An 18,252-nucleotide genomic window follows, 5' to 3' on the forward strand; every position below is an offset into this window, starting at 1 on the left:
GTCCATTCTCATATGCAAAAAAAATTAATTTTATTGGTCACATAATAAAAAACACATATTAAACAGACTCATAGAACACAAAGCGTATACAAAAGCTCATGTGTGAGAGCACACAGATACTGTAATCACAGCATGAGCAAAAACTACACAATCCTCCATATAAGAAGCACAAAACAGCAGCAATATATATTTAAACCCGAAAAGGGGTTAAGAAAAGTGCCAAGTGCAATTAAAGTGCCAACATAATAGCAAAAATAATCTCCACGGTACTTAAATAGTAAATCTCAACAGTTTATAGAGTAAGGCAACCATAGAGAATCATAGAGAAGGAGGTGCGTGTCTTACCCATATGTGGCTGTCAGTGTAGGTGCCCAAACCAACTGCTATATTGAAATAGGCTCTTGGAGATGGGATACACCTTTAAGTCCATAGAGTTCAACTTATAGCCTAACATGTTGATCCAGAGGAAGGGAAAAACCACATGAGGCAGACATTAATAGCTCCGGATTAGGGGAAAACTTCCTTCCCGACTACATACTGCAATCAGACTAGTTACCTGGATCAACACCCCATAACCTGTAATAATGTATTTATCAAGAAATGCATCCAGACCCCTCTTGTATTTTAGTAGTGAATCAACCCTTACAACATCATGTGGCAAAGCGTTCCGTAGTTTCACTGCTCTTACTGTAAAGAATCTGCTATGCCCTCTTGTTCCTGTCACAGGCCTAATTGTAAAATGATCAATAGAAAGATCTCTGTGACACATCTGGAATCACCGCGCGTACAACAGGGGGCGACGCTTTGGGCGGAGTGGGGTATCCGGAGCGTACAAAAACCCAGGGATTCCAGCCCATGGAAACGTACCCTTATGGCACTCAAAACCACATTCTAAAAAGTTTATTATGCCTTCAGGTGCTTCACAGGAATTTTCAGAATGTGGAAGGAAAAAATAAACATTTACTTTTCCTTCACAAAAATTTTCCTTAAGACTTTAGACTTAATTTTTTTGACTCGCAAGGGGACCATACAATTTGTTGTGCAATTTATCCTGAACATGCAGATACCCCATATATGGGGAAAATCTACTGTTTGATGGAATACCATATTTTTCAGACTATAAGACACACTTTTTCCTCCAAAATTTTGGGGGAAAATGGGGGTGGGTCTTATAGTCGGAATATACTTACAAATATTGTGGCGGCAGCAGGAGTCAGGCGATTTTGTGGTGGTCACTGTCCGACACCGTCAGCTGATGATCACTCTCCCTTCCCAGGCTGGTGCAGCAGTTGCGGCAGATTCGGTGGTGATGCTCTGTGGTGCGAGGGGCTCCGCCGGCATTTTGTGAAAGCCCGGAGGCTCCACACATCCATGCCACGATGCGGTGACCCCCGGGAAAATGGCCGCCGGGAGCGGCGATGCTCAGATTGAGATCTCGGCAGTGAGATCTCGTCTCCCGAGATCTCTGGACAATATCTCGTTCCCGAGATATCAATCTGCAGCTGAGATTTCAATTTGAGCATCCATTTTTCTGGAGGCCACCGCATCGCAGCAATGGATATGCGGCACCTCCAGGATTTCACAAGATGCCGGCGGAGCCACTCGCACCACAGAGCACCACTGTCGAACCTACCGCACCAGCCGCATCAGCCTAGGATTGGATTTCCCAGAGGCCACTGCATCGCAGCAATGGATATGCGGGGTCTCTGGGCTTTCACAAGATGCCGATGAACCTACCGCCAAACCTACCGCACCAGCCTGGGATGGGATTTCCCGGAGGCCACTGCACCTGTTGCCGCCCCATCCTGGGATGGGAGTCATATCGCCAGACCCTCGAACCACTCCTGTGACCCTGCTCCATGAGCACTGCTGAACCCCCCAGGTAAGCTGAATTTGAATTGTAAGATGGACCCCATTTGACACATTAATTTTTTTTCACTGTTTTCCTTCTGAAAATTTGGGGTGTCTTATAGTCCGAAAAATACGGTAATTAGCAGATGCCATGTCATGTTTGGAGAGCCTCTGATGTGCCTAAACAATGAAACCCCCCACAAGTGACCCCATTTAGGAAACTAGGTCCCTTTTGAAATTTATCTAGATGTGTATTGAGCACTTTGAACCCACAGGTGCTTCACATTAGTTTATAACATTAAGCCGTGAAAATACAAAATCATATTTTTCATGCAAAAATCTTTTTTAGCTCCAAATTTTGTATTTTCACAATGGTAACAGGAGAAAATGGACCCCAAAATTTTTTTTGTAATTTCTCTTGAGTTCACCGATACCCCATATGTGGTCGAAAACTACTTTTGAGGCACAGTGCAAAGTTCAGAAGGGAAGGAACGCCATATTACAGATTATGCAGATGATGCATATGCAGATTTTGCTGGACTGGTTTGAGGATTCCATCTCACATTGGCAGAGCCCCTGATGTGCCAGACAGCAAAACCTCTCATAAGTGACCCCATTTTACAAACTAAGCCTCTGAATGAATTCGTCTAGGGGTGCAGTGATTATATTGACACCACAGGTGTGTCACAGAATTTTATACCATTGGGTAGTGAAGAAAAAATAATTTACTTTTTTACCACCAAAACTGTGTTAGCCCCAAATGTTACATTTTCTTACTGGGAAAACGGTAAAGATGGCGCCAAAATTTGACTTACAATTTCTCCTGAATGTAGAAATACCCCATATGTGGCTGTACAGTACTGCTTAGCTATACAGAGAGACTCCGGAGGGACAAAGCGCTATTTGCGTCCTGGAGCACAGCTTTTTCTAGAATAGTTTGCGGACTCCATATACAGAGCCCCTAAGTGCTAGAAAAGCAGAATCCCCCCTTAAGTGACCCCATTTTGAAAATTATACCCCTTTGGGACTTTATCTACAGTAGTGTAGTGATGATTCCATGGGTGTTTTCCAGAAACAAGCAGCATTGGATGTTGCTGAGTGAAAATTGCAAACTACCGTTGTAGTGACCAGTACGCTGTAATCACCAGTACGTTATGCCTAGCTCATGCTTCTGGAGACACACACCTGTAAATTAGGCAGGCTTTCATCACTACAGAAATGCCAAACATGTGGGCACTAAATGTTGTTTAGTGACACTGGGGCTCAGAAGGGAGGGAGGGCATTTGGATTTGGGAGTGGAGAATTTGCAGAATTTCTTTTGGGGGCAAGGAGCCATTTTGCGTTTCCAGAGCCTTTGTGCTACCAGTAACGTAGAAGCCCCTATATTTCTATTAACAGATGATGGACCTGAGTAATAGCTTGCTTTTTTTGTGGATTGTGTTGAAGCTTTTGTTTGGAACAGTTTACATAACATTAAGGCTGTGTTCACACACAGCGTTTTTTTAGCGGTATTTTTAGCAGTTTTTCCAATAAAACCGCTAAAAATAAGCTTCCCATTAATTTCTATGCATTTTTCACTTTTTGTGCTTACTGATGTGTTTTTCACCGCGAAAAAAACGCCTTGCGGTAAAAAACGCAGCATGCTCATTAATTTCGCGGATTTTTCCGCGTTTTGTGGCTATTTCTATGCGTTTTGAAAACGCGCGAAAAAACGCATAAACGCTCGTTTTCTGCACAAAAAACGCTCAGAAAACGCACGGGAAAATGCGCAGAAAAAAGCGCGCGGTTTCTGGGAATGGAGTCAGGTTTTTCAGCAGAAATTTTCTGCTACATGTGCACTTAGCCTTATGATCACATCTATCCGTGCTCTACGCTGACCACTTACATCGGGTTTTCCATCTAAATCTCCGAGTGACATGACAGATGAAACCCCAGATAGATCCATTCACTGTAATGAGGCAGCAGAGTTACTCTGGACTCCGTCTGGCCTCTGTTCAGCAGTGTCCTTTTCAAAACTGTGGCCAATGGCACTTTTATGCAATCCTAAAAAGACGGACACCGCCGGATGACAGATCCTATGCCGTCTACAGTGCCTCCATCTGCCTCATTATAGGGAATCTTCCGCCAGAAGTTTCATCTGAATCACATATTTCAGAGACTTACACAGAAACCCCAGTGTAAGCGCTCAGCGCAGACCGCAGGATAAATGTGCACCGAGCCTTACTGAGATCTTCAGGAGGCAGAATCAAAAAATCAACAGCATTGGTTTTATTTATTTTTTACACCATTCCTTGTGTGGTATAAGTGATTAGGTGACTTTATTCTTCAGGTTGGTGCAATTACAGTGATAGGAAAAATAGAAGTGAAACCAGCTCACTGACTGGGCTTATTTAAAAATTAGAAAATTTTTATTGGATGATCCTTAACCCCTTTCTGACATCAGACGTACTATCCTGTCCATGGGACCCGGGCCCCTATGCTCATGGACGGGATAGTACGTCTAGCGCGATCAACGGCGCCCACGTGGTGAGCGCCGCTGATCGCGGCCGGGTGTCAGCTGATTATCACAGCTGACACCCGGCACTATGTGTCAGGGGCGGTCACGGACCGCCCCCGACACATTAACCCCTGGCACACCGCGATCAAACATGATCGTGGTGTACCGGGGATTAAAGGGAAGCATCGGCAGGGAGGGGGCTCCCTCCGTGCTTCCCTGAGCCCCCCACAGCAGCGCAATGTGCAGCGCTGCTGTGGGGGGCTCTTTCCCTGCAGGTCCCCAGATCCAAGAAGGCGGCGGGGACCTTCGGGGGCCTGCAGGGAGCTGGCTTCCTCAGTGCCTGCAAAGCGCAGGCAAGGAGGAAACCTGCACACTGCCTGTGACAGATTGCAGCTCTGTCACAGTGATCTGTGATGTGACAGATCAGCGATCTTTCACAGGACAGTGATGTCCCCCTTGGTACAACCTAATAAAGTTAAAAAAAAAGTGTAAAAATAATTTTTTTTAAAATCGCTAAATAAATTTTAAAAAAAAATATTCCCTATAAATTAATTTTTTGGAAATAAAAAAAAACAAAACAATAAAAGTACACATATTTGGTATCGCCGCGTCCGTAACGACCTGCCCTATAAAACTGTCCCATTAGTTAACCCCTTCAGCAAACCCCTTAAAAAATAAAAATAAAAAACGAAGCAAAAAATAATGATTTATTATCATACTGCCGAACAAAAAGTGCAATAACGCGCGATCAAAAAGACGCATATAAATATCCATGGTACCGCTGAAAATGTCATCTTGCCCCGCAAAAAACGAGCTGCCACACAGCATCATCAGAGAAAAAATAAAAAAGTTATAGCTTGCAGAATAAAGTAATGCAAAAATAATTATTTTTTATATATAATTGTTTTTATTGCATAAAAGCGCCAAAACACAAACAAATGACATAAATGAGGTATCGCTGTAACCGTACTGACTCGAAGAATAAAACCGCTTTATCAATTTTACCGCACGCGGAACGGTGTAAACGCACCCCCCAAAAGAAATTCATGAAGCGCTGGTTTTTGTTCATTCTGCGTCCCAAGAATAAAAAGCGATCAAAAAATGTCACGTGCCGAACATGATACCAATAAAAACGTCAACTCGTCCCGCAAAAAATATGACCTCACATGACTCAGTGGGTCAAAATGCGGAAAAATTATAGCTCTCAATATGTGGTGATGCAAAAACTATTTTTACAATAAAAAGCGTCTTTTAGCGTGTGACAGCTGCCAAAAATAAAAACCGCCATAAATAGTAAATCAAACCCCCCGTTATCACCCCCTTAGCTAGGGAAAAATAATAAAATTTAAAAAATGTATTTATTTCCATTTTCCCGTTAGGGCTAGGGCTAGGGTTAGAGCTAGGGATAGGGCTAGGGTTAGGGTTAGGGCTGAGATTAGGGTTAGGGGTATGTTGGGGTTAGGGTTGGAGTTAGAATTGGGGGGTTTCCGCTGTTTGGGCACATCAGGTGCTCTCCAAACGCAACATGGCGTCTGATCTCAATTCCAGCCAATTCTGCATTGAAAAAGTCAAATGGTGCTCCTTCCCTTCCAAGCTCTGCCATGCGCCCAAACTGTGTTTTACCCCCACATATGGGGTATCAGCCTACTCAGGACAAATTGCAAAACAACTTTTGGGGTCCTATTTCTCCTGTTGCCCTTAGGAAAACAAAAAATTGGGGGCAAAAATATCATTTTTGTGGGAAAAAAATATAATTTTTTTATTTTCACGCCTGGACGTTATAAACTTCTGTGAAGCCCTTGGGGGTTCAAAGTGCTCACCACACATCTAGATAAGTTCCTTAGGGGGTCTAAGTTTCCAAAATGGTGTCATTTGTGGGGGGTGTCCACTGTTTAGGTACATCAGGGGCTCTCCAAAGGCAACATGACACCCGCAGACCATTCCATCAAAGTCTGCATTCCAAAACGTCACTACTTCCCTTCCGAGCCCCGATGTGTGCCCATACAGTAGTTTTCCCCCACATATGGGGTATCAGTGTACTCAGGACAAATTGGAAAACAACTTTTTGGGTCCATTTTCTCCTGGTACCCTTGGGAAAATAAAAAAATGGGGACAAAATGATCATGTTTGTGGAAAAAATACGATTTTTTTATTTTCACGCCCGAGCGTTATAAACTTCTGTGAAGCACTGGGGGAGTTCAAAGTGCTCACCACACACCTAGATAAGTTCCTTAGGGAGTCTAGTTTCCAAAATGGTGTCATTTGTGGGGGGTTTCCACTGTTTTGGTACATCAGGGGCTTTCCAAACGCGACATGGTGTCCGATCTCAATTCCTGCCAAAAAAGTCAAATGGCGCTGCTTCCCTTCTGAGCTCTGCCATGCGCCCAAATAGTGGTTTACCCCCACATATGGGGTATCAGCGTACTCAGGACAAATTGCACAATAACTTTTAGGGTCCTGTTACCCTTGGGAAAATAAAAATTGGGGGTGAAAAGATCATTTTTGTGGAAAAAATATGATTTTTTAATTGTACCGCTGTACGTTATAAACTTCTGTGAAGCCCTTGTGTGTTCAAAGTTCTCACCACATATCTAGATAAGTTCCTTGGGGGGTCTAGTTTCCAAAATGGGGTCACTTGTGGGGGGTTTCCACTGTTTAGGTACATCAGGGGCTCTCCAAACGTGACATAGTGTCCGATCAGAATTCCAGCCAATTTTGCATTGAAAAAGTCAAACGGCGCTTCTTCCCTTCTGAGCGTTGCCATGCGCCAAAACAGTGGTTCCCCCCCACATATCAGGTATCAGCGTACTCAGGACAAATTGCACAATAACATTTACAGTCAAATTTCTCCTTTTACCCTTGGTAAAATAAAAAAAATTTAACCTGAATTATTTTTTTGTGAAAAAAAGTTAAATGTTCATTTTTTTTTTTTTAAATATTCAAAAAATTCCTGTGAAGCACCTGAAGGGTTAATAAACTTCTTGAATGTGGTTTTGAGCACCTTGAGGGGTGCAGTTTTTAGAATGGTGTCACTTTTGGGTATTTTCTATCATATAGACCCCTCAAAGTGGCTTCAAATGTGATGTGGTCTGTAAAAATAAAATGGTGTTGTAAAAATTAGAAATCGCTGGTCAACTTTTAACCCTTATAACTTCCTAACAAAAAAAAATTTTGGTTCCAAAATTGTGCTGATGTAAAGTAATCATGTGGGAAATGTTACTTATTAAGATTTTTGTGTGCCGTATCTCTGTGATTTAAGGGCATAAAAATTCAAAGTTGGAAAATTGCGAAATTTTCTAAATTTTCGTAAAATTTCCATTTTTTTCACAAATAAACGTAAGTTATATGAATGAAATTTTACCACTATCATGAAGTACAATATGTCACGAGAAAACAATGTCAGAATCACCGGGATCCATGGAAGCGTTTCAGAGTTATTACCTCATAAAGGGACAGTGGTCAGAATTGTAAAAATTGGCCCGGTCATGAACGTGCAAACCACCCTTGGGGTGAAGGGGTTAAAAAATTCAAAATGACAAAACAGACATCTCAGATGGCACAGCAATGACAGGGGGTGAAGTTTAATAAGACCATACGTGTTTCGAGCAACACGACTCTTGAACACTGGTTAACCATGTCTAGGTTCTTTTTTATTTAAGTGGTGATAAAAAATTCCAAATTTGTAAAAAAAAAAAAAAAAATTGTCGCCATATTCCATTCATATGACATTTTTGGGGATCTGGGGCTGGGTGAGGGCTTATTTTTTGCGTGCTGATCTGATGTTTTTACTGATACCATTTTGGTGTAGATACAATCTATTGATCGCCTGTCATTGCATTTTATTTCAATGTTGCCTAAACCAAAAAAAACGTAATTTGGGAGTTTTGACTTTTTTTCTCGTTACACCTTTTAGCGATCAGGTTAATCCTTTTTTTAATTGATAGATCAGGCGATTTCTGAATGCTGTGATACCAAATATGTGCTTTTGTTTTTTTAATTGTTTTATTTTGAATGGGGCGAATGGGGGTGATTTGAACTTTTATATATTTTTTTATATTTTTCAAAATATATATATTTTTTTTTACTTTTTACTTACTTCAATAGTCCCCATGGGAGACTAGAATCTGAAATCATCCAATTGCATGTGCTACACAGATGCAAATGCTCTTCTGTAAAGGGACACTATAAAGATATCAGTATGATTTTTAGACTGAAGTGTGATATATAAAGATGCGTCGAATTCATGAAATATTGTACGATACTTTAATAAATTTGGCGAAAATAACAGCAGTACAGCCACACAAAAAAATGACCATAAAAAAGATTTCTAATAATTGCTTCCTTCAAAAAATGTTTTTCACTTGAAATAAATGGGAAATGCTCCTATGTCTGTGTAGGTTTTTGATTTTATATACTTATTTTACATAATTTTTTTCAGGTTTTTTCTATATAATCTGAGTTGCATGATGTAAAGGCTGAGACCCTAATCTGTAATGTGTCACTAGGCCGTGTGTTGCTTTTTCAATAAAATCAGTGTTCTATCAGCTGGAGATTACCACTAGAGGACTAGGTGTCTCGTACCTCCTAGTCAACTTCTTTCTATAACCCCACCCCCAACACTCATTGGCAGCTTTCTATGTACACTGTACATTGATATAAGCAGCCAATCAGTGATGTGGGTGAGGTTATACAAGGCTAAGCATTCTTGAGCACTGCTAGTGCTGCAGCAGATAAAACTTATATCAAAATTACAGCATGCAGACCAATTAGTGACACATTGCTGGAATCAGGATCTATGCTCCTATGTGCTGATGTGCTCAGATTACATTACAAAAACCTGCTGAAGGATTCTGTTTAATTCCACATCTTCATCATTGTCCCCACCGGGGCTCACAATCTGTATTCCCTATCAGTATGTCTCACAAACAGGTACAGTAACATGGTCTGATCATATCACATCTCCTGGGCAAGGAAGGACTCAAAAGAGTATACAGACAGGACAGTATGGGATCTCAGATGATTCTTTCTTTGAGGTAAAGCATTGTTTAAAAACAGGCATAGAAATGTTTTATCTCACACAAAGAATTATCTGCGATCCCATGCTGTCCTGTCTCTATACTCTTTTGCTTCTTCCCCTGCCCAGGAGCTGTGGTATGATCAGACCATGTTTCTACACGGTCAGACACAGCCATTACACAGCGGGGGCACATTTATAAGATTATGTCAGCACAGGAACATTTTTTTTTTAATCACATCCAATTGTTGATCTTACTATTTTTCCAAGATCTATTGATTAAAATGAACTTTGTTTGTAGGAAAACCCCTTTAAGCAAGTGCAGAGGGCCCCTTTTTTTTTACTATTAGGCTGGAGTCACACACAACCATTAAAAAATCGGTCCCATTTTAACGGTACGAAATCGCACAAAGAATTCTTGGCCAGATATCCGTCTGTCATCCCATTTTCCGGCAAGGAACCAATTTTAATCGCATCTAAGCATCAAATTGACATCCAATGCCAATGCCTGATGCTCTTTCCTGTAGACCTGGAGAAGTTGTGCGATTTAATCGCAAGTCACACGTTTGGTGCGTTTTCCATGCGTTTTTTTATCGCATCCATAGACTTGCATTGGGGAATCCGATCCGAAAATCGGTGATAATCGCAGCATGCTGCGATTGTCTCGGTACGAGGATCGGATGCGATAAAAAATCGCATGATGTGAGCTGCCCCATAGAATAACATGGGTTCGAATGCAATGCGATTTTTTATCGCATTGCATTCGACCGTTTTAATCGCTAGTGTGACCCCGGCCTTAGACGTAAAGTAGGGGGTTTCATATAAGTGATCACTTTAAATTTTAATAATTGTAATTATGAAGTCGCATTCATCAGTCAACTAGTATTTTTCTGGTATTATTCTGTAAGTATTGTATGTAAGGAGATTTTCTTTTAATAACTACCATATTTCCTTTCTGATTTATTCTTCTATTAATACTTGGAATGAATTCACTTTGAATATTGATTGCTGTAAGTTACCTGCCAAATTATGATGAAATAGGGAGGGGTCCTCGTCTCTCCACTACTTACACCAGGGCGTTTCATAAGTGTTTACTTTTTAACCTGAGTGCGAGTTCCTTCTATACGTTGAGAGAGAAATAATCTAAAATGAAGCACAAATATATGTTCATAGAAATACACAAAGTCCAATAAATACATCCTTAATTCTATACATCCTGCAGCACTTTATGATGTTAGACAGATACAAACTTCTATATCTTTCCAGCTTCCTACAAAGCCTGATAACCTATGTAGTCTTCCCTAAGCCCTGCCAGTCTCAGCCAGGGTGTATGAGGAAGGAAGAGAGCTGGGTGACTGACGTAGAGTTGGCTGAGACTGCTGGAGACAGCGTGGATAAACAGACTGCAACAGGATCCGTTCTCTATACTTATAGCTGTCTGTGAGCTGGAGTGGAAGAGTGTAGTGAGTCTGGACAACATGTACTTTGACTTTTCCACTGAAGAGCTGACACTCTAGATGTGTCTCAAAACTTAAAGAAGCTGAAAAACGTTTGACTTCTTGATTTCAAGACCAGTTGCTACCCCTAGAAGTTTTTCTCTGCTTCCTCTGATAAGCAAAATCCAACTGTTGAAGTTTGCATCCAGGAACTACAAATTCTGACGTTGGTAGAAGCAAAGAAGCTTGAGATTGTTCTCTGGTGCCAGCGCGGATCTACAAAAAGAACACACTCTTCTTGAGATATGTACACAATCTTTAATTATTGCTTGTTTAATCTTGCGTTGAAACTGGCTTAGGATATAACCACTGATGTATGCATACGGAGTCTACAGAACAGGCTGCAAGCTCGAAAATATCCCACTGTGATCTTTGATCGATCAATCACCTCAAAATAGCCCAAAACTCAACTACTGGACTTCAAAGCCAACACCTCTTATATCTCACCTGTTTAAGAACTCAAACATGCAGGTGCCACCAAGAAGTGGTTCTCCCCAAAGAAGTGCCATTCACATATCTCCGCATGGGTCCCCCAGGAGTTCTCCCCGGAGTTCGCCTCTCAGCTCTCCACGTAACTCGCCGCGTAATTCACCGCTTCTTCTCCGCAAACTTCTCATGAGCCGGAATAATCGAATGCAGAGAAGATTTACAGTTGCGCATGCACCCTGGTAAATTCACTGTCCATATTGACTTAAGCAAGCTTTTTACTGTTACAAAGGGTATTTGTCCTATGACTGACCTTACACTTCCCATGTGATTACAGGGCAATATCACTGAGAAGGGTTGGCTGTTTTTAGGAACATAGTGTGTTTGATTGAGAAATGATAAGAACAGGGACAGTTACTGGCCGAATCGGCTAAAACTGCGGAGAACATTACATCTGATATTGTTCTCTGTTTGACCCTATATTATCATAGAAACTGATGCTCATGTTCCCAGTCCCTGTGTTGGTAGCTTCATCATCAAAGTTGGGGATGGTGTAATGAAGGGTTACAGTAGACACCTAGGTTATGTATTATAGTTTTGTGAAATGCATGGTCGTTATTTCTTATTTTACACCTACGGTAATTTTTTATTCCTGTTTACAACTTATTTCCGTCATTTACTCTGGAGTAGTAAACTCATACATGGTTTAGTACAGCAATATTAGGTGTTACTTAATATAGCAAAACTTGTTCGTGCTGGGAATATCTTGTGGAAACTAGGCTTGTCCATGCACTAAATATAACCTAGGAGGGTTTTCTGTGATCACAGTATTAATGGCTTATTCTTAGGGTAAGCCATCAATGTCAGATCATAAGGGTCCGACTCTCGGGGCCCCTACTTGCCACCTGTGTTGAGGGGTAAAAGCAAGGGTGCAAGCACTGAAGCCTCTTTAATGTTTGCACCTGTACATTGTCTACTTAAGGGCTCGTTCACAAGACTGTATTTTCGGTCTGAGTGCTGTCCGTAAAAAAATGTGCTACACATAGTCAGCACACGGACCAATGTTATTCAATGGGGAAGTGAAGATGAGAGTTTTTTTTCTTCACTGACTGGATCAAAAATCGCAGCATACACTAGTTTTTTTTCTGTGCATCCGATGACACTCCCCCATTCAAGGTTACAGGGGCATCAAAAAAATCAAATGTCATACAGAGCCATATTAATAAAATGGCTCTGTATTAGATAAATTGCAATTCTGTAACAGAAAAATCTAAATTTTCTTCTAAATTATTAATATCTACTGTAAAAAAAATGGATTGCATACGGATGACAAGTGAGAAAAACGTCCGCTTTTTCTGGATGATACAAACTATTTTTTTATAAGGTCGTGTGACCCTGGCCTAACAGTAACTCTGCAGGTTATTGCCAAGCTGTCCCACTGATGTGAATGAAACCCGTTATCTTCTGTAAATATATGCATTGGCTATTTGTATTAGTTTAGTTTAGGTAAATTCTCTTAATGATTATCCAACCACAATTTATGTAATTTCTCTATGGGATTATAAACTGCAGCTTTCAGTATGACCTGAACATTGTTAATTGTTGTTTCATGAGGAAGCTACCACCTGACAAGGACAAGTTACCATCTATAATTACACTGTAGACCATTGAAATGATTCCATTACTGATACAATTTACAGTCATGGCCGAAAGTGTTAGCACCCTTGAAATTGTTCCAGAAATTGAAATATTTCTCCCAGAAAATTATTGGAACTGCACGTTTTGTTATACACATGTTTGTTTCCCATATGTGTGTTGGAACAGCACGAAAAAAGACAAATTGGGCATAATTACACACTACACCCAGAAAACGGGGTTCACAAAATTGTTGGCACCTTCAGCTTAATATTTGGTTGCACATCCTTTGGAATAAATAACTGCAATCAATCACTTCCTATAACCATCAACAAACTTCTTACACTGCTCAACTGGAATTTTCGTCCACACTTCTAATGTAAACTGCTCCAGGTCGCTCATATTTGGAGGGTGCTTTCTCTCAACAGCAATATTAAGATCTTTCCACAGGTGTTCAATGGAAATTAGATCCGTACTCATTTCTGGCCACTTCAGAACTCCCCAATGCTTTATTTCCATCCATTTTTTTAAGTATGTTTGGGGTCATTGTCCTGCTTGAAGACCCATGACCTAGGATGAAAACCCAGCTTTCTGACATTGGACACTACATTGTGACTCAAAATCCTTTGGTAATCTTCAGATTTCATGATGCTTTTACACAGTCAAGGTACCCAGTGCCAGAGACAGCAGAACTACCTCAAAACATGCTTGAACCTCCACTATATTTGACTGTAGGTACTGTGTTCTTTTCTTTGTAGGTCTCATTCCATTTTTGGTAAACAGCAGAATGATGTGCTTTACCAAAAAGATCTGTCTTGGTCTCATCTGTCCACAAGATGCTTTCCAGGAAGGATTTTTGCTTACATATATTTTGAAAAACTGCAGTCTATCTTTTTTATGTCTGTGTCAGCAGTGGGGTTCTCCTGGGACTCCTGCCATATTGTTTCTTTTCATTCAAATGTTGACAAATAGTTTCCGCTGACACTGATGCACCCTGAGCCGGCAGGACAGTTTGAATTTCTTTGGAACTTGATTGGGGCTGCACCTGGCACGTTAACCCCTGGCACACTGCGATCAAACATGATCGCAGTGTACCGGAGGTTTAGAGAAGCATCGGCAGGGAGGGGGCTCCCTCCGTGATTTCCTGAGACCCCTAGCGCAGCTCGATGTGCTGCGCTGCCCGGCGGGCCTCCTTCCCTACAGGTCCCCGGATCCAATAAGGCTGTGGGGGCCTTCGGGGTCCTGCAGGGAGGCAGCTTCCTTGGTGCCTGCAGAGAGCAGGCATGAGGAAGCCGGCTGCAGCACCTGTCAGATCGCAGATCTGAAACAGCGCTGTGTAATGTGACATGACCTATAAAACTGTCCCACTAGTTAAGCCTTTAGCGAACCCTTTAAAAAATAAAAAACAAAGCAAAAAACAATGGTTTATCATCAAACCGCCAAACAAAAAGTGCAATAACGCGCGATCAAAAAGACAGATATAAATAAACATGGTACTGCTGAAAACGTGATCTTGTCCCACAAAAAATGAGCCACCACACGGCATCATCAGCAAAAAAATAAAAAAGTTATAGCTCGCAGAATAAAGCGATGCAAAAATAATTATTTTTTATATAAAATTGTTTTCATTGCATAAAAGCGCCAAAACATAAAAAAATACATAAATGAGGTATCGCTGTAATCGTACTGACCCAAGAAATAAAACGGCTTTATCAATTTTACCACACGCGGAACGGTGTAAACGCACCCCCCAAAAGAAATTCTTGAAATGCTGGTTTTTGTTCATTCTGCATCCCAAAAATCAGAATAAAAAGCGATCAAAAAATGTCACGTGCCCGAAAATGGTACCAATAAAAACGTCAACTCATCCCGCAAAAAATAAGACCTAACATGACTCTGCAGCTCAAAATACGGAAAAACTATAGCTCTCAAAATGTGGTGATGCAAAAACTATTTTTACAATAAAAAGCGCGTTTAGCGTGCGACAGCTGCCAAACATAAAAACCGCCATAAACAGTAAATCAAACCCCCCCGTTATCACCCCCTTAGTTAGGGAAAAATAATAAAATAAAAAAAATGTATTTATTTCCATTTTCCCATTAGGGTTAGGGCTAGAATTAGAGCTAGGGTTAGGGCTAGGGTAAGGCTGTGTGCACACGATGCGTATTCTGCTGCGGATTTTTCCACGCAGATTTGGCTAAATCCGAAGGTAAATCCGCAGGTCAAATGACCTGCGTTTTATCTGCTGATTTAGTTCGGATTAGCCTGCGGTTTTCCCCTGCGTTTTGACACCTGGTAATGGATCAGGTGTCAAACCGCTGCCGATTCCGCACAAAGAAGTGACATGCTGCGGTTTTAAAACCGCAGCAAATCCACGTGGAAAAATCTACAGCATGTGCACTGTGTTTTTCATTTGCCATGGAATATAAAGATACTGTACTACGCAGCAGAAACTGCTGCAGTTCCGCAGCAGAATCCGCAACTTGTGCACACATCCTTAGGGCTAGGGTTAGGGCTGAGATTAGGGTTGAAGTTAGAATTGTGGGTTTCCACTGTTTGGGCACATCAGGTGCTCTCCAAATGCAACATGGCGTCTGATCTCAATTCCAGCCAATTCTGCGTTCAAAATGTCAAATGGTGCTCCTTCCCTTCCAAGCTCTGCCATGCGCCCAAACAGTGTTTTACCCCTACATATGGGGTATCAGCCTACTCAGGACAAATTGCACAAGAAATTTTGTGGTCCAATTTCTCCTGTTACCCTTGGTAGAATAAAAAAATTGGGGACTAAAAGATGATGCTTGTGGAAAAAATATGATTTTTTTTATTTTCACGCCAGGGCGTTATAATCTTCTGTGAAGCACTTGGGGGTTCAAAGTGCTCACCACACATCTAGATAAGTTCCTTGGGGTGTCTAGTTTCCAAAATGGGGTCACTTGTGGGGGTTTCCACAGTTTATACCATCAGGGGCTCTCCAAAGGCAACATGACACCCGCAGACCATTCCATCTTAGTCTGCATTCTAAAACGTCACTACTTCCCTTCCGAGCCCCGACGTGTGCCCATACAGTAATTTTCTCCCACATGTGGGATATCAGCGTACTCAGGACAAATTGGACAACAACTTTTGGGGTCCAATTTCTCCTGTTACCCTTGGTAAAATAAAAAAATTGGGGACTAAAAGATCATGTTTGAGGAAAAAATATGATTTTTTTTACTTTCACGCCCGGGCATTATAAACTTCTGTGAAGCACTTGGGGGTTCAAAGTGCTCACCACACATCTAGATAAGTTCCTTAGGGAGTCTAGTTTCCAAAACAGGGTCATTTGTAGGGGGTTTCCACTGTTTTGGCACATCAGGGGCTTTCCAAACGCGACATGGTGTCTGATCGCAATTCCAGCCAAAATAGTCAAATGGCGCTGCTTCCCTTCTGAGCTCTGCCATGCACCCAAATAGTCGTTTACACCCACATATGGGGTATCAGCATACTCAGGACAAATTGCACAATAACTTTTGGGGTCCTGTTACCCTTGGGAAAATAAAAATGGGGGGGGGAGATCATTTTTGTGGAAAAAAATATGATTTTTTAATTGTGCGGCTGTATACTATAAACTTCTGTGAAGCCCTTGGGGGTTCAAAGTTCTCACCACATATCTAGATAAGTTCCTTGGGGGGGTCTAGTTTCCAAAATGGGATCAATTGTGGGGGGTTTCCACTGTATAGGCACATCAGGGGCTCTCCAAACGTGACATGGTGTCTGATCTGAATTCCAGCCAATTTTGCGTTGAAAAAGTAAAACGGCGCTCCTTCCCTTCTGAGCTCCGCACTGAAACAGTGGTTTGCCCCCCACATATCAGATATCAGCGTACTCAGGACAAATTGCACAATATCTTTTCCAGTCCAATTTCTCCTGTTCCCCTTGGTAAAATAAAAAAAATTGGACCTGAATTAATTTTTTTGTGAAAAAATGTTTAATGTTCATTTTTTTTAAACATTCAAAAAATTCCTGTGAAGCACCTGAAGGGTTAATAAACTTCTTGAATGTGGTTTTGAGCACCTTGAGGGGTGCAGCTTTTAGAATGGCGTCACTTTTGGGTATTTTCTATCATATAGACTTCTCAGACTTCAAATGTGATGTGGTCCCTAAAAAAATGGTGTTGTTAAAATGAGAAATCGCTGGTCAACTTTTAACCCTCATAACTTCCTAACAAAAAAAAATTTTGGTTCCCAAATTGTGCTGATGTAAAGAAAACATGTGGGAAATGTTATTTATTAACTTTTTTCTGTACCATATCTCTGTGATTTAAGGACACAAAAAATCAAAGTTGGAAAATTGCGAAATGTTAAACATTTTCGCCAAATTTCCGTTTTTTTTTCACAAATAAACGCAAGTTATATGAATGAAATTTTACCACTAACATGAAGTACAATATGTCACGAGAAAACAATGTCAGAATCACCGGGATCCATGGAAGCGTTTCAGAGTTATTTCCTCATGAAAGGACAGTGGTCAGAATTGTAAAAATTGGCCCGGTCATTAACGTGCAAACCACTTGGGGGTAAAGGGGTTAGTTACCCATAATCATCCTTAAAATATTTGTGCCACACAAATTAACCCTGAAATTCTCATCGTAACTGTTAATACCTCCTAATGCAACAAATAATACTCTTTTAAATAGTGCACCAGATACTGTCCAGCGAAAATATGAGTGTCGCCCATAGTGCACCTTCTAAGTATTATTTCTACAAATCTGCCACTGAAATTTCCCCTAGCTAGCAGAATGTCGATAATGGTGCCATGTATACATAATAACACCACACAGTGTACCCCTGAAAATATATGTGTCACTTATGGTGTCCTATGAAAGAAAAGAAAATAAACTATACTTCCAAAACTAAATGTGCCCTCTAAAGAGACTCCAAAGTAAGCTATGCTAACCAGTCTCTGTCCACACAATCCCTCACCAGAGCTAGGCTTCTGTGACCATGCCATTGTCCCACCTGCGTCCCACAGAAGTAACATGGCAGTGAGGCTCATGGCTCAGAATTCCAGATTATATCTGTGTTTTTAAGGGACGGATAAAATTGCGAATAAAAAGTGCTATTGCCTAGGAAGACAAAACAGCCTAGTAGTGACATACTTAAAGCTGTCTCCTCTCCTTATTGTATGGACAGCATGAGAGCTGTGGACTGGCTTGGTATAACCAAGGCATATCGCAAGGTTCCCACCTCTGTATGCACATGTGTGGGAGATGTACCAAAAAAGGAAGTGCAATAGCTCCACATGGCAACCAATCAGATTGCTCTTCTCAGGCAGTTTAGACTGAGAAAGCTGCA

The 18,252-nt window shown here is 41.2% G+C and overlaps 1 protein-coding gene across 1 annotated transcript in view; it reads left to right on the plus strand.

Annotated features, from left to right (window-relative positions):
- Nucleotides 1-10,770: 10,770 nt before the first annotated feature.
- Nucleotides 10,771-18,252, plus strand: part of PDE4C (phosphodiesterase 4C) — a 381,540-nt gene continuing 374,058 nt past the window's right edge. The window contains exon 1 of the mRNA XM_073544880.1: nucleotides 10,771-11,526. Coding sequence (XP_073400981.1) covers nucleotides 11,324-11,526 — 203 coding nt within the window. The 5' untranslated portion in view covers nucleotides 10,771-11,323. The remainder of the gene's footprint in view (nucleotides 11,527-18,252) is intronic.

The sequence above is a fragment of the Dendrobates tinctorius genome, unplaced genomic scaffold (genome assembly GCF_039654945.1).
Source record: "Dendrobates tinctorius isolate UK_male_01 unplaced genomic scaffold, ASM3965494v1 ptg000011l, whole genome shotgun sequence".
Classification (NCBI taxonomy): Eukaryota; Metazoa; Chordata; class Amphibia; order Anura; family Dendrobatidae; genus Dendrobates; species Dendrobates tinctorius.